Source organism: Helicoverpa armigera, chromosome 18, assembly GCF_030705265.1.
Source record: "Helicoverpa armigera isolate CAAS_96S chromosome 18, ASM3070526v1, whole genome shotgun sequence".
Taxonomy (NCBI): Eukaryota; Metazoa; Arthropoda; class Insecta; order Lepidoptera; family Noctuidae; genus Helicoverpa; species Helicoverpa armigera.
In genome coordinates, this window is record NC_087137.1 from 3,687,489 (window position 1) to 3,711,949 (window position 24,461).

Below are 24,461 nucleotides of genomic sequence, written 5' to 3' on the forward strand. Positions count from 1 at the left end.
CACCTACATGGTGCCTAAATGGAATTTAGAATGCAATATTTTAAAACAATTTAATTGAAAATTTATAATAATTTAATATTGTCCAACGTGAAATGATTTTCTTATGAAAATCTTGAATTTTCCGCGGAACCCCTGAGGGCCTGTCACGGAACCTCAGGGTTCCGCGGAACACCATTTGGGAACGGCTGCTTTAAGTAAAGGTTAAGCCGGTGGTAAAAAATGCTCTGAGAAAACGGTGTAAGTGAGAATGTTTCTGTTTTGATTTAAATAATATTTCTGTTATATTCAAACCAACAAAATTTGTGGTATACGGCAGGATATTTATGATAATAAAATGACATTCTAAGCAAAACGTTCAAAAAAAGTGCTTTGATATAAAAACCCCAATGCTGTACCTACTGACATACATTATACGACCTTCATAACAAAAACTGTTGTGTTGTTGTGTTGTACAATAAAGTAGGTAAAAAAACACATGACAATCGGCGTATCAGCGCCAGCTCCCGTGGGAAGAAAAGTTTATCTACTAATTGCGATATCGCGGTCACGCCGCCGCCACTATCATATATATGAAAACTACACGATAATAATAGAAACGGTTCACAATATTATATATTATTTCAATTGTTTATGGTCGCGGTTTCCATAGCGCGACGTCGAATAATAACAAATTGGGCTCAGGACACGCGCGATCGAATTATGTTTTCATATTAGTTTTTTAATTAATTGGTAACTTGTAATTTTGTATTTTGTAAATGTATTTATTATTGTTTGTTTGCGATGTAACCACATTGTTTATAATTGGAAATGTGTTGATTACCAGGAAGTATTAACAGTTATTATGAAATTTGAGATCGTAAATGGGACTAACTATTTATTTGCATACCATTCTATTCGTGGAGACAGATTAATTTAAAACTTTTCCAAAAGTCATACTAAACACTAGCCCGAAAAAGATCAACAAACAAATAAAATGAATTTTGTAAACAGTTTCAGGAACTTTCAATTGAGTAATGTAGAAAACTACATTCCATATTAATTCTTTACAACGCTATAAAATTTCTGTATCTGATCTTCAGTTTTTCACAACAAACCAACATCTTAAAGAAATGTGGTTAGACCCTGAGGTTGTGGTGGACAGTCTACGTGTAACCACGAATTTCCGAAGAAAGGAAGTTCCTTTACACTCGAAGCCGTCAATGAGAATACTACAGCACTTCATGTAAGGCCAAGGTAAAGATCAGAGCAACAGGTTGGGAAACGGAAGGTTGTACGACATCCATTGATTTCTTGCACTTAAGCCATGTTTTCAATAGACTTTATATTCCATCATGCAATAGATACTTAGATTACATGCCGAATGGAAAAATGTGACTGAGCTTTATTATATGTGTTGAGTTCTATGTAGAAACATATTATATGAGACAGAAGAATGAATCTTTACTTTTGAGTAGGCTAATTTTATTAAAAATATAATAAAAAAACTGTTTAAGGCAAAGATTCTTTCATTTTAAGATATTTTTTCTAAATCTCCACTCATCTTAAAAAGTGCTCTGTTTGCGAAATGCTCCAGTTGAGAAGTGCACAAATTGCGAAGTGTGCCATTTGAGAGGTGCACCAAATGCTTCAAACCCCCACGGAATAGTAAAAAAAAGTATTAAACATGCCAATTTTAAGATGCTTGCAGTTGTTCCAAATTTCTTGAAAGACAGTGTACTTACTAGTTTTAGAGCGGGGCTCCCGTGGGCCGTCAACGGTGACTTTGATGGCTTTTTGGTACGTGGCTACTTGAGGCGGGTTCGTTGATATCGTGATGGTCAGCGAGAAGCTCTTTCCTGGAACAACATTTACATATAATGTAAACAATATGTGCGCATTATGTAGATAGGTACCTATATGATTTTATTTCTTAGTAAATGTCCTCACCTTGTGAATATAATGTGGTGATTAGATACTTAATACAAACTTGTAAGTATGTATTTGTTTTTTGTTTCAATATGGGATCATTGACTTTTCTCTGGCTCAATTAGTGAGAATATAAGTGAGAAATTAGTACACCCTATTGATCACATTCGAGATACAAGTCACAAAATGATTGACCCAGGAATCGAATCCAGACTTGACAGATTGTATTCAATTTTAGCTTTGTTCTCACCTGAAGTTTATAGTTACTGACTGTTGTCGACAATACCTATATATAGGTATGTATGTATAACAAAATTAAGCTGCACAATTGGCCTAAATTATGTGCGTTATAATAATCATAACAGCCATTTAACCGACCACTAATTTACACATTGAACTACAATCATCGTATACAGTGCTTAAACTAGGCTCAGTCAAATTAATCAACTTGTCAGTCTGTGTATTCAGTACTATAGTTCGTGCATTATCACGCAACCCACACAATTGTGGCCGTAAAATATAGGTATTTAATGCTATATTTCTATATATAAACAGCCAATCAAAAAATTAGGATAAAAATACAGTATTTTAATAAGAGCTTATGTTTGCGGAACAAACTTTTAACATTGCTGAAAAAGTGTGAAACGCAGTTCCATCCATCCATCCATCCATCATCAGCCTATCGCAGTCCACTGCTGGACATAGGCCTCTCCAAGTGCACGCCACTGAGATCGATTTTCGGCTTCGAAACGCAGTTCACGCTGAAGAAAATACTTTTTGAATGTTTGTGCTCACAAAGGCTTCGCCTGAAATATTACCAAGGGTGGATCTTTTTTTTGAACAGTCTTTCTTTCCACTTTGCTGGTCGAGTACTAGATGAGGTTGGACTAGAGTCCGTTGCTCAAAATTGTTTGGACTACCTAGTGCGTAATGCGTTATTTAATAAATAGATAGGTACATTAGGTACTTTCAATGAAAATTCCGTATGACTTAAAATCTCTACTTAAAGTTAAAGTCTGTTCTTAAAGCTCTACTTAAAGACCTAAATTATATTTTCTCGTAGAGTCAGACTGTTCTATTACTTGTGGAATAGTTAGGTGCCCTACAGGGTGTGCACTCGCGAACACGTGCAGTAGTGTGGGGATGTAGGTACTAATGTGGATAGCGTATGGTGGAAAATGGCGAGCTTTTTGGGCGCCCGATTTGCGGTCGCCAGTAATGAATGCACCGATAAATACCGAATAAAATTACAGTTAAAATGAGTGGATTAACATGTCTAATGCAGATAATTCGTGTGTAGAGCACTCGATTCGGAATAAATGACTGATTCCAACGTGCTCTGCTTGCGAGATTAGGCGCGTTTTCATTTTGAGTTTAGTTTGTTTTCGATGTATATTAATATGCGGTGGTAGTCTCTTTATCTACTGTTTGGTTGATTATTGTATAACAATCTGTCGTTATGTATCCAGATTGGTGTTAAGATCGAAACGAAAATATGTGAAATAAGATATATAAAATATTGAAGATAAGTATTCGTCATGTAAAATCCAGGGGTACGAGATTACTTTCTATAAGTAATTTGGTAACTATATTTACATACACACGCCATCCCGATCCCAAATAAAATTGGGATGAGGACCGAAGGATGATGACTTATCTAAAGTTTGAAACTATTTCGCAGTTAGTTATAATGTCATTGGTAATAATATGATAATTTATGAGTACGTAGTGTATGTTAGGTTAAAAATTGGTTCCCAGCGATACACACATCTTTATGATAACAGAATTAGTTTGCTGCTTCCTGTTTCAGTAACAAGTTAAGACACGTTTGTGTGAAGCAATCATTAATAATATTGTGTTATGAACGAAACATACCATTGATTCAGAATTAGAACTGTTGTTACAATGTCCGTGATAATTCAATCAAGTTTTACGAACAAACTCTGCAGAAGCAAACTGTGTAAAACAGAATAACTTTGGCAAAGCCCCGCGAACTCCTCAATACGGAAACAAATCATCATAAAACATTGGTCGCTAAACATTAAAGGCGTGTTTCGAACGATGTGAAATATTGCTTCTAAAGTTGCCATTAAACTTAATGCATTCCACATGATCACTCATCAACAGTTTAGGACCTAACACAATACGAGCGAAGCCATAAAACATAACATTGTATTGCAACGACCATCTCCGGGAGGTGTTGAGAGAGGCGCGTGAAATATTCAATTATTGTGCCCAGGCGCAGGTGGGCGGGGGTGCGGGGACACGCCGCCATCTTGATTTACGATCGAGCGTAAATCCTGAGTGACATTTGTGAGTGAAGACGACTCGCAAACCGTCGCCTCTTATGTACACGACTATGACACGATTTTCAGGAAAATCTTTTGCGGTTGCTTTCTATTGCTGATTCCAATACACCATTGTCCGATGGGCCGGGTTCAAAGCGGCAATGGAAAGTGGGTAATAGCGCTGTGTCGTTTCAGCTTAAATCTGATCATGAGTTCTCAATATTGTGTAGAACGCCCAAGGGGCATAAATATTAAACGTTATGTGCTCTTTGAGACATGTGAACGACTCTTGTCAAAGCTCTCACATACAGGTTCAGGCCGTTCAGGGTACAAAAAAGTTCAATTATTTGAATAAAATATGACTGGAGAAAACCGAGAATTTTGTAATAGTAAAATGGAAACAGAATCGACATGTCGGCTTGTCAAGTTACGCAATTTTCTCAGTTAATTTCTTCCATAAATTAGCGTCCTTTCTAAGGTATCACGCAACAAGAATAAAAATCATACCCCGACATTATAAAGCAACTTAGGCCGGTTACAAACGCAGCGTACCCAGTACACCGGCAGCTATTAATACGATGTAACTGGACACCGTCGTGTGTGAACTACCATTAGTTGTGACGGGCTCATCACAACAGACCATCGATAATATGACGAGATTGGAGTGGACAGGCGCGGACTGGTCCACCGTCAATCGGAAATTAACATTCTTTTTGTTTTGGTATCATAATAAGATGATATTGGGTATTGTTCATTTGAGAGAACAAAAGGAGCCATAGAAGTGAAGGGGTTACATCCTATGTGGTAGAAGTCGGTTATGTACATTCGTAACTAAAGAAGATGTCAATATTTAGAAACACCTATCAGTTCAGAGTTTTAGACTATGCAAAATAGATTTGTTTCGTCATAAGACATAGACATAGGTACACCGCTTATCTTTCTAATCATGTTACACGTAGGTACTCTCAATGCGCCATTTAAGTTTACATCATAACCATAACTGTTGTATGGAATGTCAAGTAGAAAACTAAAAATCAATATTCTGAGCTGTTTTTCTGAATTGTCTCCCAGTCAAATTCTTAACATAACAGCTCAATTAGGTACCAAGATATAAACTCATACACAAGCTAATAACTTAACTTACAAAATCATCAAATAATGACACCACATTTTTTAAATTTCGAAATCAGTAATTTGATCGTAATGTGCTATGTCGCAAGAGTACCTTCGTATTTGACAAATTGAACGGATAATTAGGGACGGGCGTAAACGCCATGACCAGAATGTGACCAAATCATTTTGTGTCGCGGTCATCACTGTGTTACGGTTCTATCTAAAGACATCAAGACTTTTTTCTTCTTCACTTGTTTTTGGATTCGAATATCGAACATCTGAATACGGTTTGAATGATGAAGAATAGTGTTCTGATTTCAACTGAGATTTTGTTTTTAAATGTTACATGAGGTATACTATTGCATCGCCAAGTTTATCAAAGAAGTGATGGATGTTTATCAATCGGACAAAGCTCTATATATTCTTTCTGGGTCAGATAGTTCAAATAAAAATGAATTACAGGTGATACAGGCGGTCAAGGCAGTCCAAATACTACATTTATATCAGTCAGTTCAGGAATGTATCTCATTCATATTAATTAATTTCGGAATAACATATTTCAAATAAAATCCAATAAGACACTTCTAACTTTAATTTTAGGAAATAAATCAACTTTGAAAAGGTTGCGAGATTCTAAGAAAATATTGATTTAAAATTAAAGGAAACGTCCGTATATTATTATATCGACGCCTGCAGGTCACTACTGAGAAACTTATATTCTATTATAGTATTACATAAATAATTAATTACTTTGTAATTTAGAGGAAAATGATGGCAAGGTCTTAGATTAGCTTTATATTCTCCTAGTTCTCAAAATGGTTGACTGGTTTTGCCGAATTCTTTACAGATTGTACGGGCCGGTTAGACTTTCTGTTAGTAGGCTACCTATTTATGCATTTTTGGGCCTTCTGCTTGGTCCAGAGTAAATGTATTTCGGCTGGGACGACGACGACGAGTTCCGAGTCATTTGTTTGTAAACCCTTTGTGATTGGATAATTTTTTCCATAAAAACATCCCTCCAACTTATTCACACAGACCTATAGAACCAAATGACAGTCAGTTTATATAACAAAATACCTTGTAGGTATACAACCTTTGTAGATATACAACTCATGCGCAGTACATAATAGCTAGCAACACCGACCAGTCACATCTCTGATGGCGTGTTAAAATGATCTCCGTGATTTTACTGCCCTTCCACATTGTTGGTGCATGTGGGCTGTAATGGCCGCCGCATGCGTCTGCGCACAACACAATGGAACACTAAAGTGCCAACGTCGTTTACTGCTGCCTGTGGTTTGGAAATTAAAATCCAACTTGCTGATCCGACTTTGTCGTGCCATCAAAGTGTTTTGGTTTTCGGGAAATTGTTGGCCATCTATTGAGAATGCGTTATTGTTTTGTATTTATATGTTGTCTGCAATGCGATGTTGTAAGTAACGCCGAATTTTGGTTTCATCATCGTTTCTTAATTCAAGTTGAGGTTGAAGGGCTTTTAAAGTTTTTTTAATACGGATTAATTCTACGTCATGTAGAGAAATATTACGTATTCCATAGATGTGTTATTAGCTCTGATAACCTGAAAGAAACCTGCCTTAAAGACAGCTAGACTTCACGGATCTCTTAACTAGTTGATCCGTGCAGTTGCACCTGCATCTCGAGACTGCTACTACCTGGATAAAAAAGAAGCCTATGTGGTTTTTCAAGCTCGTCAAACAGCGACGCATAGACAAAATGACATACATAGTTACTTTTCAATTTATAATATTAGTAAGGAATTATTAAATTACGAGAAGCTTTATTATAACAAGCTTTACATATACGTGCATTATTTCCACAAACAGTGTATTTACCCGCACATTTTCGCAGAAAAAACATTTGCATAGATGACGCTCGTTTCGGTGACTGGCGTCGATTCGGGAAACCTGTCTGTCTGGTTTACACCGTCATAGTAGTATGGTAATGTAATATTATAGAGGAATAAAGTCGCTTTGGTCTTGTGGTTGTATCAGGAATTGGTTTATGTGTAACATGTGGAAAAGCTTCTTTTCACCTTCAGGTTCACTTTGAGCCACCCTTAAACCGTCACCCAGGGGAGGTGTAAATTCGAAGCTTATGGACAAATCTTTGACATTGACATTCTTCTTCTTTTACTGTTATATTAAAAGAAGTTGTTTGTTCTGGTTGATCGCATGTGTATGTGGTCTTCATCTTAAGAGGGCTATCACAAATTTTCGCGAATTTAAACGTTTTATACGAGTTTTGATGCTTTGGATATAGTCACAATAAAAAAACAAAAATAAGATTCAGAAAGTTTGATCATTTATCTTGAAAGTGTATTAAATAAATATTTTAATTTGTCCACGTACATCAGTAAAATCTTTATCTCTGCAAAGGATGTTTCATAAAATGTTGCTTTTGGGTATCTTTTGATGCTTCGGTACTCCGAGGATATAGCAATTTAACCATTTATAAAAATGTTCAAGATACAACTATATCTTGTACTTGGAAGTGCTTAAATCAATTTATTACAATTCATACAGTATTACACCAAAAATAATTCTATAAAACTGAGAATTACTGACAATTTTCCGTACGAAACTATATTTTTTATCTATGAAAGTATAATCCAAATTCAAATAAAAAACATTTAATAATTAAGGTGGTATTGTTATAAAGCTTGAAAAAAAAAAATGGTCTATTTAAAAGTAAAACAATATTTTAAAATCATTTTTGTTTGCAATGCAAAAATCAATATAAATCTTGTGACGCGCGGTGTTCAACTTTAGTCAGCGCCAGGCGCTTACCGAGGAGAGACGTATCGCTCGCTGTTGCGCCGCGTAAACTCGCCGGAGTTCGAAAAATATAGCGCAACCTACGCATCTAACACGTTTTGATACTAGTGAGTTTTATTTTATTTATGAAAATGTTATAGATTGGGTTCTCTTTTTTTGATGTTGGTTATAAAGAAATATGTGCGTAAATATCATCGTCGTTAGTTTCGCTGTTGCATAATAATGTAATTGGACTTCTTTGATTCTTGCAGGATAATGAAAGCATATTTAATTCAGACTATCAGACTCAATTGAATACCAGTACAAATAATATGGTAAGTATTTTTTGTCACCCGCAAAAGGTATACGTGACATATTTGTTTTAATAAACTATCTACATTCCTAGTTTTCATTGTTGCAGGAAAATGAAGATACAATACATGGAAGACGAATTATAGATTTTAGTTTTTTTATAAATCAATTACTTATAATTGATAAACATGGTGAAAAGTTTGGTTGTCGATTAAATAATTTAAAAATTGTAAACGATTACTTGTTTATTGTAACTCAATCGAGCTATTCTAGGTTATAAAATTCATCGGTACAAATAATATTTCATAAACTATAAAACAATAAATTATTTCGGAAAAAAGTGGCAAAGTCTCAAGTTTGTTTGTGCCGCGTGGCGGTCCGCAGGTGTGCGTTGCGTATTTCACTAGACGCACACATGCGCAAGTGCTGCCGGCTATCGTCTAATTTACCTACAACTGAGCAATTCGATTTTGTAATAGCGCTCTTGACCTTCCAATTTTGTACAATATAATATTATAATTTACATTACATTAGATCTATACTAACCTCCTTGATTTTATGTTTTTTTTGACCCACAAAGATATATATTTTTTTTCAACTGAAATGACTTTTACTCAAATAACAAAATTATGACACTTAAAACAAAAAAGTTTGCATTAAAAAAAAAGCTCTGCCTTTTCTAAGAAGTTTATTCACAACCGGTGTAAATAGGTAAAGTCTCTAGTATATATGTAGTTGTTGATCTTTTTTACCGTCGTGTTATTTTTATTTTGGCTAATCTGAATAGAAACAAATGAGATTTCCTAAGAAATACAGAACCCGTTTATTGAAGAAAAAGGTCAGCTTATTAAAAAAGTGTTACTACGTTACCTATATATTAAATCTGGTATTGGTTCTTCCCGTACCTACCTAGGTTTTTTCACTCATAAAATAACGTTAGTCATGATTATTCGTTATTTTCCATTCCTTTTTCCATTCTTTATTGGCTGTTTGTTTTTATTACGAGGATTATAACGGAATGGAAATATTTTAATACCTAGGTTATAAAAAAAAAATCTGCTAAGTTTTCCGATTCCGATATAAACAAAAAACTACGGTATTTACTTCTGTTTTTTTTAAAGGGAATCCCTGACGTAGGCACGCATATTACGTGCGATAATTGCTTTAGTCAACAGATTTTCCTTCTTACTGTGTCAAGATGTTTGATTATGACAAACACGTTACGTACTTACGTACACAATAATATTACGCTGTCAATATTTCCCAAATGATCATAAAAAAGTTTGAAGTTTTCCCCGATTTTCTGTAATTGAATTTTCACGTAGTTAATAAATTGTTATTTTATAGCTACGGTAAGTTAACGGCAAACAGGGGTTTTCACATTCGTGATTTAGAAAATGTTCGTTTCCACCGCAAACGATTATTTTGTTTATGAAGGGGACTGGTGGAACGGGGCCTTAATAGCGTGATCGTTTAGTTTTCTTTTATTCGATTATCTGTGTACAGTTTCACGCAGTTTTTTTTGTATATTTCTTAGTTGTTGCTATGCGTATGATCGTACTAGATTAGCTCTGGTGGAAAAAAAAACTCATGTTATTAAATATATTATTTTTGCATATTTTCGCATGCAAATCCTCTAAATCGATTAATACTACGGGTATTAAAAATAACTGATTGCGGGAAAAAGTTTTTTTTTTCATCTTTGATCATGTCTGTTTCTTTGTCTAGAGAAAAAAGATGGAGGAATTCCTAAACGTTAAGCAATGTTTACCGTAAAAGGCTCCATTCATTCGGCAGTAGCAAACCAATTACAATTCTCAGGGTTGAACGCGATTACTGCTCAGCAATTTACGTTATAATCCTTATTATGATTATAATATTAAATAAATTAAGCTTATTTAAAACATCTTGATTATATTTTATGTAAATGTGTATAACTTTCTGTTTTCTAATCCAAGATTTGGGGAAAACAACACCATGCGTTGTGCGTGTGTGTCAAGTATGACACTCTCGGGCCGTAGAGTCCGAATGCTGATCTCCTTTTCAAAGATCTGGTGAAGTGGTATTTTGGTTGATAGCTTTTAAAGCTGGTTGTAACTATTGCCACCCAATGTAGAAATGTAGCCGGACAGAACGATTAGATTTTATATTGTAGAAAAAGAAATTAATCTTTAATATGACTAACTATAACAGTTATGGGTAAACAGCCGTGGGGTATTTCATAACCTCTTCAATATATTGAATTTGTGTATTTTTTATCGGCATCCATAATTAATAAGAAACAGTTTCTCAGTAAAAGTTTTTGCCTAACCACCAATCTGTAGACCTAGGCGTACCACAAGTACCACTAACCTACAAGCTGCAAAAACAGCTACAATGATTCCATTACTGTTTACATAGAATCGCACGTCACTCATGACAGGCCACACCACGCAATGTAAATTAATGAGAGACCCACCGCGTGATAATTATCTATTCCAATAATAGATGTAAGTCCACAGCCTGACGTGATTTGATAAACACTACAGACGCGCGATGAATGAGAACCGGTCGGCGCGCGCGCTGCTGTCGTCATCGTTATAACGATTCAATGCGTCATTCCTCCTTCAATTTTCCAACTTTTTTAATGACGTCGGGTTATTTTAGTTTCTTTGTGTAATGATTAGTAAAAAATGGGAAATAACATTTGCCCGAGTTTTTAAGCGGTGCTCGTTGTCAAGGACCTTCTTGGGTTCAACAAAGGTCACGCATTATCGGACGCGAGGATATTTCGTAATGTTGTTTTTTAACTCATCGCACGATTGTGGATCTTGATTTTTTACTAAGTTTGACCCACACAGGTTTAACTTTAACATGTAGAGGTTCTGTATCACGCTTTTATAGTAGATTGATATTGCATAATATTTGTGTGAGTGGGAATTTCATGTCACGCTCAGCTAAGTGCGGCTGCACTGATCGTAGAGATTATACATTTAAGACTATTCGATTTAAGAATGAGATATTTAAAACTGCCATATTTTAACATAATTGCCGTAGTTACAGAGCTACTTTTAGTTAAAGCAGCACATTATATATCTTGAATTTAAGTTTACTTTACTTACTACTTCTAATACACGTCTAAACCTACATCGGATTCCGTTCTCTAAGATAGCAAGAAATCAATGATTTTCCTTATCGTACGGAGAGTTGTGACACATCTCTTTACGCTTGTCAATTAGAGTTGCTGTTAGATAATACAATAATAGATGTTAATGATTCACGCTGTGGTGGGAGTGTGAGACTATGCACATTGTATGGGGGAGCGGTTAAAAGCTCATGTGAAAACGGTATTTTATTTACTGATAGTTAATTTAATCTTAGAACTGTTTCAAATTGTTAAGCTGTTAATGATCAAAAGGGTTACAATTGCGTATTATTTAACGAGGTGTGTAGAAAATTTGATAAGTAATGCTTTATTAACAGACATCACATAGGTATTTACTTGCAAATTACTTTGAAGGAAAATAATATCATGAGGAAATCCGGAAATAACAAAGATCTGAAATAGCTTGCCCTTTCCCCTTATGCTAAGCTTATCAATGACTCAATGTGATAATGTCATATTAACAAAATGAGGGAGGGGAGACTAGACGTTGCCGTCGATGGCAATACCCTTGCATAAATTGCGAGTTTGGTTTTGTTCATGGGCTTAGGTGTGACTCGAGCAACTTTTGCATTGAAGACGCGATCACAAATAAAGTATATAAAATAAATTATAATAATAAAGTAACCAGTAAATAATCACCGAATTTTACATGCTATCAAATAGTATTAACCTCAACAATCAAGGTTGACGCTGACAATAAAATCAGTAATCCATTTATTAGACGCGCGGTGTACGCAAATCAAAGCGGTCGCCCACGCTCAGCGCCAGATTAACCAATTATTATGCGCCCCTGCTAATAGTTATAGGATGGTGTTACCGGTCAATGGTTACGTACATATGTAGGTATATATGGTATGTAATGATTTGTGTTTAACTGTTTAGACGAACTTTTGATAGTACATTTCATTGTCACACTTTATGAGAGCTCATTTAGGAATGTAAAGAAATATCTGCACCTTAAGGCATTGCAATAAAGCCTGTAGTATTTTTAACTACATTTTTAACCAATTATTATCCGCCCCTGCTAATAGTTATAGGATGGTGTTACCGGTCAATGGTTACGTATGTAGGTATATATGGTATGTAATGATTTGTGTTTAACTGTTTAGATAGGTTTTTGATGGCAACATTTCATTATTAGTTGCAGGATAAAATTCTGATTTGGTTCTTAGATTTTTTACATGGTGTAATGAAACACGTCACTGCTTGACAACAACTATTTTAATATACGAACTCATTATAAAATATCTCTCCCTTTAACGTCCTAATGTTTTTTTCGTTTCCGTATATAACTGTATTCAGAAATTCAGCACTAAAGCCGGTACTATACTGGACCACGTTTTGTAATAAGACGATCAGTCTGCAACGGTAAATATGCTAATCAAATGATGTAAGTAACTACACCTGCATATTTGATTTAGTAAGATCCTATTTGATAAGACCGGTATTTCCTACAGTGCGTTACTGGGTTTTTCTTCACAAATCGTTTTTTTTTGCATAATTCTCGATTGATCCTTTAAATGCGTAAATGACTAATCAATGTACCAATTGTACGTAGAATGCGATAGACAAACTTTCCGATTACCTTGAAAAGTGTGTTAAGTAAGAATATCGGTTATCATGGTCAGTAGGGTACAGTTAATCACCTCATTTAGGGAAGACCCCAGAAGAACAATATCTATGATACTTTGAAGTCAGTGAAACATAACTATTATTTCCACCTAAAATTCTATTTAAGAAAGAAAGAGCAACTTACCTCTACCACTCCTCCCGACGAACCTCAAGTCATTAAACTTGGCAACCCTATTCTTCATGACCGCGGAGTTGTTCCTGAGCTCCGCGGAACAGTTCTCATCGTTGCCAGCCCTGACGGTGACCAGGGTGCCGTCCAGCACCTCTCCTAGAGCCACCACCTTGAAGCCGCCGGGTAAGGTCTTGTTGGACCTCCAGTGCTGCGGCAGCATTGAACACATGTAGTCTGGACTGCCCGTTCTTACTGTCGACAAAGGGGAGCTGATTAGTGTGGTGTGATAGGAGTTTGATTGCTTGCATAATGGAGAATAATGTAAAGAGATGCGGTGGTAGGTAAAGAGAATTTAGCTACAGTGGTGAAATACTCCTAGTATTTTAGAGTGATTCTGGAATATTGAACTATGAACATTGTCTTAATTTAAAAAAAAAAAAAATACTTTTTCCGTTATCTGAGTAACAGATTCATCTCTCTAAAGTAGTTTTACACGCTGCAGTTACTATGTCTCTAAAAAACATTTATCATAGAATCGTTAAGGTCCGTCTGTTTACATTTCTGATTGATCTTTTCCTTGAACAATTACATGTTATGGTGATCATTATAAAAGAATTATGTCATACTCTATCTTAGTTTGCAACTATTCTAGACTAGACCTGACGTCACACGGGGTTTCTAGTGCATTTAAATGCGTCATTAATTTATCACATACATCACAAACTATGTATTGACGTATTCGTATTGCACGCTTGTAGTCTTAAAATTCTTAATTGATTTAATAATATGGTAAAACGGTTTGATTTCTTCCCAGACTGGTTCTTATTTGTGGTCTACTTTGTGACGTTACAAAATTGATATTGATGCTAATTTGTGTGTTTCCTTTGGATGCTCTAAAACTATTTGTTCTTTTTGAGTCTTGTTCAGTTAGTTATTTATTACCATCGTAAGCAATGTCATTCTATCCACTGTACAGAACAGGTTAGGAGTTACAGTCTAACGGCACAGACCTTTCCTCAATAGAACGTCTGTTAAAAGTAATTCCCTATATTCCCGAAAATAAAGTTGTCCTCTTCCATTTGAATACTCCACTTCTATGAAATGATAACTACCGGATAAACAAGCAAAATAAATTGACTTATCACACGGCTAGTCGGCTACTAATTGTTACGCTTCACTGTAAAAAATATTAGATTGGACGAGGAAAACCGTTATTTATATAACTCTAACTAAATGTAATGAATACGTCAAAGCAGAACCGATTATATGTCGTACACAATTTGTAGTACGGTACTGTATGTTCATCTATTGTACGTCGTAATGATTTGACATAAACCCATATGTCGATGTTTTTCTATCGATTATATGGGTAATCGATATGAAGACAGACATTATCACGATTGGTTGTCATAATGAATCATCAATTCGATAGTAAACTTATTGCTTTGGATTGAGAAATCTAGTTGACAAAGTCCAGTCGAGTACACAATGACTTGATGAATTCTTTGTCGAAACCCACGTGGGAAAACCTGTCTGATTAGATTAAAATAAAAAGTCTTCATCAATCGTACAAAGTTCTATATTCAACTTTTTGATATTACAGTAATCGTTATGGGTAATGTGTTAAACGGATGATGCAATTATACGAACTTATACGAAGTGTGCTCACTTGCCTAAGAGAATTAGTATGTACGTACATGGTTTGTATTCCGATCCCATAAAAAGATAACAAATATATATTAAAATTAATAATTACAAATGCCTAGAACTGTTTATAATTATTATGAACGAGTAAGTACATCATTTGGTGAAATTGAGTCAGCAAAGAAAGTAATTCCAACTCCAAGTTAGGATGCGTTTCTACCTCCGCGCTGCAGCCTAACTGAAAAAATCACAGTGTAACGGCACTTGTGGAATCATAAAAACGTTAATAGTGTAAATGCGGTTTTAGTATTTACGGAAGCGATGGTACATAAGCATCGTGGAGCCGCAAGCTGCGGGTTAGGTGCGGTCGAAGAGGAAGGGTTACTCACGGAATACTGCTTGCCTTTCGATCTTTCGATTATATTTTTGTTTGACGAGTTTTAACCTTTGCGTTGTGAAGATCACACATATTGATTGATTATTGAAGTTGAGCCTTAAACTTTCGAGATATTGTTCTCGTGATTTTTTGCAAAATATGTAAAAATGTGAGGTTGTTTTAGAATTTATCAAGATAACTGTTATGGGGAAATAAATATAACGCAATCGTTTCTCGCCAGCTCTGTGTCTGGAAGTTCGTGAGAATGATATTTTGGGGTTTTCACGAAGTAGAAACCTCTAACTACTGACTTAAAGATTATATGGTCAAAGGCTACATCAAGAGCGTCGGTAAGCAGTTTGAATAAACTAAACAACTTTATATCTAAACTATGTATAGATTCCGTATTTCGGTACAGTCCCAATTCCTTCCTTATTTACGTATTTTTTGCCAATAGATAAACAAGTATATTATAGAACTCGCATAATTAATCCTGTTATAGACGGCGAAACTATTTTTAGCAAATAGAAACAGCATAAACACCAATACCGGTTTTGTATAAAAATCATATCTTTAAATCGGTCAAAGAGCCAGTATAAAAACTGGAATACTACTACGTAATCATCACTTCCATAAATAATAATTAATAATTATATTATAGGAATTTTCTTAGTAGTTTTTGCAAATTGGGTTCTTGAACCAGTTTACAAAATACCCAGTTTGTACCAACTGGCAGCCATTTAAAAGTAATTAAGGAATTAATGCGATATCCGTCAACATAATGTGCGGAAAACATCGATAATTATTATTATTATTTCAATTTAATATGCAGTTACTAGTTTCCCGTTATAAATGTCAAATTAATAATTTTAGGTACCTAACACAATTTGTTCTATCAATAAACCTAAACTAGAAATCATTCATTCAATCTTAGCTCCAAAATTTTGAATGTCAAAAATAATATAATATTATTAGACTAAATTCATATAATATTATTTAACTCTCCAGTCATCTACTCTTTGACAAAATAAGGGAAACAAATCATCCATATTAGTTAAAAATATAATTTCTCGTTTACTATAAATACTTACTTATACCCATATAAAATCGGCCTCGACCTAGTACATTGACCTTAAAGCGTTTTTCCATAATCTCCAACATCATAGAAGCAAAAAACATTAGCAGGTGACAAAACATTCAAATGATTGGAATTAACACTTGAAGTGAATACCTAAGTAAATAAACTCACGCACATATGGATTACCCAAAACTTGAGGTTACGCATTTAGTACAAATAACTTGGTTACAAAAATGATTCATCCGAAAATCACAAATTGGTCAATTTTTACAGCAATAACCAAATTCGATTTATCTGGATTGAATTCTGGTTGACACAATACATTTATACTTATATCGTAGCAATATATATCATGAGGATCTTACCAGAAAAATATTTAATACATAGTAATTTATAATAGTATAGTATTTCAATAAGTATTAGCATCTTACAAAATGGTATATTGATCACTAGAAAGGCAGGATCAATCCAGCGTCATTTAATAATTGAAAGTAAAAATTATCATCTTCCGAGGTCACTCCACGATATGGAAATCCGACGGCCAGGTGACACATCAATGAAACTAAGATTATAAAACCCAATAATCAAACAAAACGAGAGGTCAAATAAAACAACACCTGGTAGCTAATTCCGACTATATGGTAAAGTCCGTGAACCAATATAAATTCCTTTGTAAATAAAGAAAATGCGCGGGAAATACGTCCGACATTGAACCGGTTTGAGAAATTCTTGGTGCCTTATTGTAACTGGGTAAACAAGCTTCTGTGTATTAAAGTGTATCGATATATTGGTGTCTCATATATCTATATGTACTTATATTATAAATCTGAAGATGATTATTGGACCAATTTGTAACTTTGAGTGTTAGGAAACTCCTTGCGGATATATCATATCATATCTTCTCACTAATTATATGAAAGCAACTTTTAGGATACTTAACCTTATTTTATTAAAACGCGGGCTTTCAGCCAGCAATCAGAAACTGACATTATTAGAACGGAATACACTTAGTATTGGAAGCATAGAAATCTAAAGGGTATTGGAACCTTAGTCAGAAATCCAACCGAAGCCACAATTGAGAACATTCTTCACTTTTTAAATAGTTAAAAATAGAAACAGGCTATATGAAGCCGTCGGTCAGTATTTACGAACTTTATTTCAAACTAGCTTCTGCCAGCGGTTTCACCCGTATCCCGTGGAAACCTCTGCACGAACCCGGATAAAAAGTAGCCTATAGCCTTCCTCGATAAATGGGGTATCTAACACTGAAAGAATTTTTCATATGGGACCAGTAGTTCCTGAGATTAGCGCGTTCAAACAAACAAACAAACTTCAGCTTTATAATATTAGTATAGATCATGTGAAATACATATGTATGTATAAATGTAGTGGCTGAGGATGATGCCGTAAAGTGCCTTGTGGTAGAGGAAACTATGGTGTATCTACTCCAAATACTACAGTATAATACCAAATTTGCCCAAAGCCAAAATGTTGTCTAATGATTAGAGGATCCATTGAAATAAACGAGTATGTTATCTGCAGCACTTGATGGACTCATTAGGCAGAATTGAACAGGTTCGTCACAACGAGTGCGAGCCGACCTTTACATCTAATTGCTCTTTGTACCGAACACTATTATTGCATTAGTTAATCATGTCGCTGTTATTGTTGATTTGTTTTATTTTACATTGTTAGAATTGTTTCTAGTTGTTTAATGAGGAATTTCTGATTGCAATGTAATTTTTTTAAGCGTTTAGTATTTTTATTTCATAGACTTCGTCAAAGGCTGGTAAAGTTAATTTATTACATTTTCAAAAAAAAAATATTACAATTAGGAGGGTATATTTGTTTGTCTGTGGGGCCGTCTTTCACGTCAAAAATAGCGAACCTATTTAAGTGGTAGTCACAGATAGTCTAGCTAGAGTCAGAGAAAGTATATGGGCTACTTTTTGTCCGGGCTGGAGAAGAACATAGTTCCTTCGGAACTCGGCTGGAACCGCTGGTAACAGCTAGTGTCGCAATAAAAATAATAATTTCAATTAATTTGTTTCCACGTAGTCTCCAAAATCAAATACAACAGGTTTATAGGAACCCTTACGTTAAATATTCTCATTCAAACAAACGCTATAAGTCCATCGCAGCACATTCACGATCATTAGTTCATATTGAGGAATGTGCTCATTACAACGAGCGCGCACCGAATGTGTTCACGCCTTAATGTAGGCCCTCGCCATCTAAAACTTATCATTTTGATGCTACTATTATTAGGTACGTCAAAATAGTTTGTATTGTGTGGTATAGAAATATCAGAAGAATTTAGTTACGACAAAAGTTTGATTGTTTATCTTTCCTTTATTTGGTTATTGGAATAGACATAGCGTAGTTTAAAGATTTTGTAAGATATGAATATACCGCCCAAAAATGGCGATCCTTCACTGACACTGAATGACGAACACGAACGCAAATGTTAAAGTATCATAATCGGGCCACAAGATCCTAGAGTCAAATCTGTGTCTATCCAAAAGTTTGTGAAGATTCATTCCATTCCGTAATTCTTTAAATTTGGTCCGATAGAGTGAATCCATTCATCTCTATCCAACATGTTTACAATACATGCTTTGATGAGAAAAAATAACACTTTTATGCGCGATTCTATACAAATCTCTTTAATTTAATTATTTCTAAGGCACTAGCATTGTAGAAGAGCTCAAAAAATAAATTACATAAGTACATAGGTAGATGATTGTAATCTTGTAGATCCCACGGCATGTCTGAGAGCCGTCGGTCCTGCGCCTGATCTCTCTCCGCTCGTATCAGATTGCCGTCTCATCGCTATGAGAGTGAGCAAATAGAGAGTGACAAGACATCTTATGTAATTGACTGGCTTGATTTTTTAAACAAATAACTTCTTTGGTTAATATGATTACTTGTTGATAGAAAAATAGAAAGAAGTAAAGTTTGTAGTTGTGTTAGTATCTATAAAAAACATTGTGGTACCGTTCTGTTAAGATAACTGTACATAAAAACATTTCGTTCAAGTTAGTGCTAGCATAACATTTAACTGCCTCCTTTTAGGTATTAAAGCTTCTTTATTGTTTTGCAAAATACTATTTTTTATTACATTAGTATTTTTATTTGCATAAAACCTTTACTAACTAGCTCAGTTTCTATTTCACACTATTAAAACATTGCCAGTTCAATAGCAATATGAATATAATACTTCATACATAATTGTATATAATTCAAACCTTAATTGATAAATTCAACAAAAAATGTCATCACACCATCACTTGTAATTAAGAAACACGCAATTAAGACACGCCATTATTTACGATAATTAACATTCCAAACAATTTGCCATATCAATATTAAGTGAAATTCTATAATTATTATTTATTGACGGTATACTGTTCTATCCTCAATAAAAACTTATTGCTTTTTTGGTTTAATTTAATTAATCTCCGAGTAGCACTTTCTCTTACTTCCGCGTTGATGTCTTTTACTTGAGCACGGTTATCTCTATGTAAAACATATCTTTGTACTGTTTGTCAGTATATAATTTATATATATTTAATTTTAAGCACTTACTCAAGAAACAAATCATATTTTCAAAACAAAAAAAAATACTATAGCTTAATTTTTAGCCATCTTATTGTCATCAATTCTATAAATTATATCACTATCGTTTTTGGGTCCAAAAATGTCCAAAAATCTGCATACCGTAATGGTTTCTAAGTAACAAATGTTCAAGATAAACAAGCGTTTGACCTTAGCGACCGGATGGAGCGCAGCTTCTCAATTGACTGAATCACGCCTCGGACTTTATTAATATGTGGGCCGAAGTCAAATGTATAGACATCGCCTATCGCTCAGCTGATTGATGAAAGTAACACTTACCAATTTAATAACTATTAATTTTTTTTACGCTTTGGGACCTACCACGAGTTAACTCGGTCAAACAGAAGCATACTTGGAAAAGATTTTAGAACTTGTTTCTAGATAGTTGGTAGTTGGTTAGTTAGTAGAGGCAGTCCCTACAAAATGTGGTAAGTTAAGTTGGGCATCTATGTATCTTTGGTATGGTGGTGTACGATGTATTACCTAGATCGGGATACTCGGCGAGCGTCTCGTCCACGATGGACTGCAGCCACCAGGGCTCGAGCTCGGCCATCTCGCGGCGCCGCCGGCCTCGGGACTCATACGGCAAGTGCATCCTTCACACCATCACAGTTCACTCGCCTCGCGCCTGTCCCGAGTGTCCCACTGACGCACCAAACACAACAACAATTCTAATACAGGCAAGTTAGGGCTCAGAACACTCGAATTCCAACACTTCCGCACTCTCCGCGACCTTCGCACGTCTTCGGCTTGGCGACCGGCCAAAGTTTTTTTTTATTATACACCTTGTTTATGACAACAATATCTCACCTTCGCTAAGTAAGAAGGTTTCTCGCGCGTGACTCGACAGTGAGTACTCCGTTACGTACACGCGATAATTTACTATGATTAGGAAATCTTTGGATTCTAATACTTTGTCAGTCTCTTCGTAATTGTATTATTTATTATTCTAAAACTCCGTATTATAAACAAATGCATCGGTTGTTTCACTCACGAATTGTCCGCGTATGTCGCACTATAGAATATTTATGTTATTTCCTTATTCCAATGACGCTCATTATGTACAAGTGAGGGATTTCTTGAATTTAACTTTCGTCATTTTATATGAGTCACAACACTAGTCCGGGGCTGAGTGGGAACTATTTGACACATGAACAGTTCCGGCGAGTGAGAACACCTGTAAGTCAGAGTGGCGCTCGGTGTTATGTCAATATCAGCTGAGAGTCGATATATTTATGATAATGGTCGGCGGTGCTTGTGTCGGCACGTGAGGCGCGCGGCGCGTGTGAGTCGGTGCGGCGCGGAGGCTGGCGCGTGTTCGCTGCCCGCGCGACTCTCTACTACTGAACCGCCGCCATTCTGTCACTCGCTGCCTCCATTCTCTGCGGTCAATCTGCGGTTTAGCCACGCTTCATTTGTCGGGAAAATGCGCGCTCTCCTTCTCCCGCTCGCACTTATACCTTGCGTGACCAGTGCGAGAGAGACGCGCGCAAGTTGTACCATTAAACATTTTTGTTTAGTTCCATTGTTGAAAGGGAAATAATATGAGCTTTTTCATTTTAAAGCGTGGTTGCGTATCTCCCTCCTTCGGTCCGCTAGCTGCGGTCACAATGGAGAGAGAGGTCTATAAGAGTACATCAACAGAATGCCATTGAAAGTTTTCCAAAAGTTTAGACTTTTGTTTAATTATTATTTGGACATTGGAGTAATCTAGCGTATTGTGAAATTCGATTACATAGCAACAATCACATTAGAAGGTAATGCCGCTCCGAATTAATGGAACTAATGAGGTTTGATGGCTGCCAAATTGTATGTAACGTGACACGTTTGTACTAATAAACTATATACTCATTAACATATTGGCTTAATTTGTTGGTTCGTTGCGTTTCAATAGGTTTAATGTTACACGGGTAGGTGTGTTTTTCAGTGTGTTTTGGTCTTAAGATAGTGCGGTGGGCGTGTGCGCGGCTGGGCGGGGCGGCCCCGCCTACTGTCGCGAAGACGGAGCTCGCGCCCGGAAAAATGCTGAAGCGCGCATCGCAGCCGCGTCGTGGTCGTGTCGTGGCCGTGTGGTGGTCGTGTCGCCGCCGTGACGTGGAGTGGCCGCTGCAGGCCGCGTCTGGCCGGAGCGCACTTGTTGCGCTCAAACTTGTCTCGTGTGCGCACGCCTTTTTGTAAGCTTCACTGAAAACTTGCCACTGAATTGTGATATTTCAGTTTTTTTTATACCGACTTGTTTTCATTTAATCAATGTTGAGTTTGATTTGGTAAAAAAAAACTGCTCAAATTATACAAAAAAATGGAAAATGTTCCCTTTAATGAAGAAGAGTCGAAAATGATAATTTACATATCACAATTAGATACCTAGGTATATAAGTAAAGGTCGATCAAAATGACATCATATAACAAAATAATGTAAATTCGTATGAAAATTATATTTAATTAGATTGCTGAAAAATAAACTTAATCAGTAAAAACATGTTCGAAGTTCTGAAAATAAACCGAGAAAAATACGTTTATGATATTTCCGTTCATATTTAGGTCATTCACAAATATAGTAATTATTTATGGTTACTTATATTTGACCAAACTTGAACTGAATTTAGTTTATTTACACGAACATGACGTTTCGTTATTTTCTGTAGCAGTTGGGTACCTTTAAAAGTAACCAAAAGTTTTATAAAAGTTTATCTATAGGTACTAATATTATAAAGAGGAAAACTTTGTTTGTTTGGTTGTAATGGATAAACTCAAAAACTACTGCACCGATTTTAAATATTCTTTCACCATTTGAAAGCTATATTATCTGCGAGTAACATAGGCTATATTGTATCCCGGAGCGGGCAGTAGCTCGCACGGGACGCGGGTGAAACCGCGGGAAAACGGCTAGTATTGTATAAAGTTAGATCTATAGTTGAAAATATCAGGATACTAACTCGTTTACAAATCTGAAAATTCTTGTTACAATGAGAGGTGAAAAGTTAAGTACATTTTAACGAAAATAATTTTTAAATTATAGTGACATGTTAAAGGATTAAACAACTTCTAGTCCTCTATTTATTTAGTGAAATTTCAAATGAAGGCAAGTGAGTACCGAAGTAAATTTTCAAAATGATATGTTTTTTTTCTAAGTTTATATTGGACAACATTAATTTAGAATGCCTGAAAAGTTCGTGAAAAAAGCTTGGCCAAGCCTGCTGGGCAAAGAGCCTTTTTGCATACTAGAAAGACGACGAAAATATCTAGACGAAATGTTTTATATTTGCTGTCTTCGTAAATCGTAATCGTGTAATTAAATTGAGAGTTTGTTTAAAAAATAAATTATCAGTGGTTTACTACGTGCATAAGCCACATCATGTTTACTATACCATGTATGGTAAGTGTTTACAGATTATACAGATACCTATTATATGAAATTTCCTCTTACATTTTCCCTCTATACGCCAAAACAATAAACTAATGACTTACTAATAATGTAATTTCAACAAACAAACATGTTTTCGTTTCTATATAACTATGTAACTTGCTATAAATGACATACTTTTTGCAATCTTCGAAATCATTTGAAAAGCGGTTTTATATTCATAACCTAACTTGTGTTACTAACTAGCAATCTTAACTAATGCAGATTTTGAAGGATAATTTATTAGGAGTGGATAATATAACAAAGTAAGAGATTTGGAACCAACAGCAAATATCCACACATTTATGGCGATAAAATGACCTAAATGCAACCTAAATAGAACCAATCCAAGAAACCGCTAACGTCTCGTTATTACCAAGAATCGGTAGCACACAGTAATTAACCCGTCTCACACAGACACAAAGGGACCACGTGACGTAATGACATAACGGCCGCGTCATCCCGACCCGATAACCGCAACGTTGTCGATTTTTGCGGCGGCAAGGAAGTGACCGCATCGGCCGATGGCGAGCCCGCAACGCGAATCAGCCAACACCCTTTTGGTCTTGAACTTCGGTGGTCGAATCTGACAGTCAGCTGTTTTGTGAAATAGGTGATCTGTTTTTCAATAGTGTTGTTAGTGTTTTTTTTCTGGCAAGCCCATAACGCGAATCAGCCAACACCCTTTTGGTCTTGAACCTCAGGAGTCAAATCTGATAGTCAGCTGCTTTATAGAGAGGTATACAGATTGATTAAATAGGTGTTATTTTTCAAATATGTGTAGTTGTCGGTGGTAATGAAGTTTGACTTCGCTAACTGCGGTATCCCTTTGGTCTTGATCCTCAGTGTTCGAATCTGACAGTCAGCTGTTTTATGATCCATAGGTGTTCCATTTTTGAATAGTGATGAAGAGACGGCACTGGTCACTGGCACGCCCGCATTGAGAATCAGGCAACACCCTTTTGGTCTTGAACCTCAGTGGTCGAACGAATCTGACAGTCATCTGTTTTGTGATGAAAAGGTGTTCCTTTTAAAATATTGTTGTTGCTTTTTGGGGCGAC

At 35.6% G+C, this 24,461-nt stretch overlaps 1 protein-coding gene and 1 long non-coding RNA gene across 4 annotated transcripts in view; one reads left to right on the forward strand and one right to left on the reverse strand.

Moving 5' to 3' along the window:
• LOC110378113 (runt-related transcription factor 3) overlaps positions 1-21,369 on the reverse strand; it is a 49,963-nt gene extending 28,594 nt beyond the window's left edge. For both annotated transcript variants that reach the window (XM_064039181.1, XM_064039182.1), the window contains exons 1-3: positions 20,481-21,369; positions 13,294-13,533; positions 1,722-1,835 (exon numbers count right to left, since the gene is read on the reverse strand). In XM_064039181.1, the coding sequence (XP_063895251.1) occupies positions 1,722-1,835; positions 13,294-13,533; positions 20,481-20,592 (466 nt within the window). In that variant the 5' untranslated portion in view covers positions 20,593-21,369. The remainder of the gene's footprint in view (positions 1-1,721; positions 1,836-13,293; positions 13,534-20,480) is intronic.
• Positions 7,510-8,626, forward strand: LOC135118106 (uncharacterized). 2 transcript variants are annotated; one of them, XR_010277365.1, is made up of 3 exons: positions 8,078-8,208; positions 8,353-8,415; positions 8,502-8,626. It is a non-coding gene; the product is annotated as an uncharacterized LOC135118106 (long non-coding RNA). The 2 variants fall into 2 exon arrangements; XR_010277364.1 differs by having other exon boundaries at positions 7,510-8,208; positions 8,353-8,626.
• Positions 21,370-24,461: the final 3,092 nt, after the last annotated feature.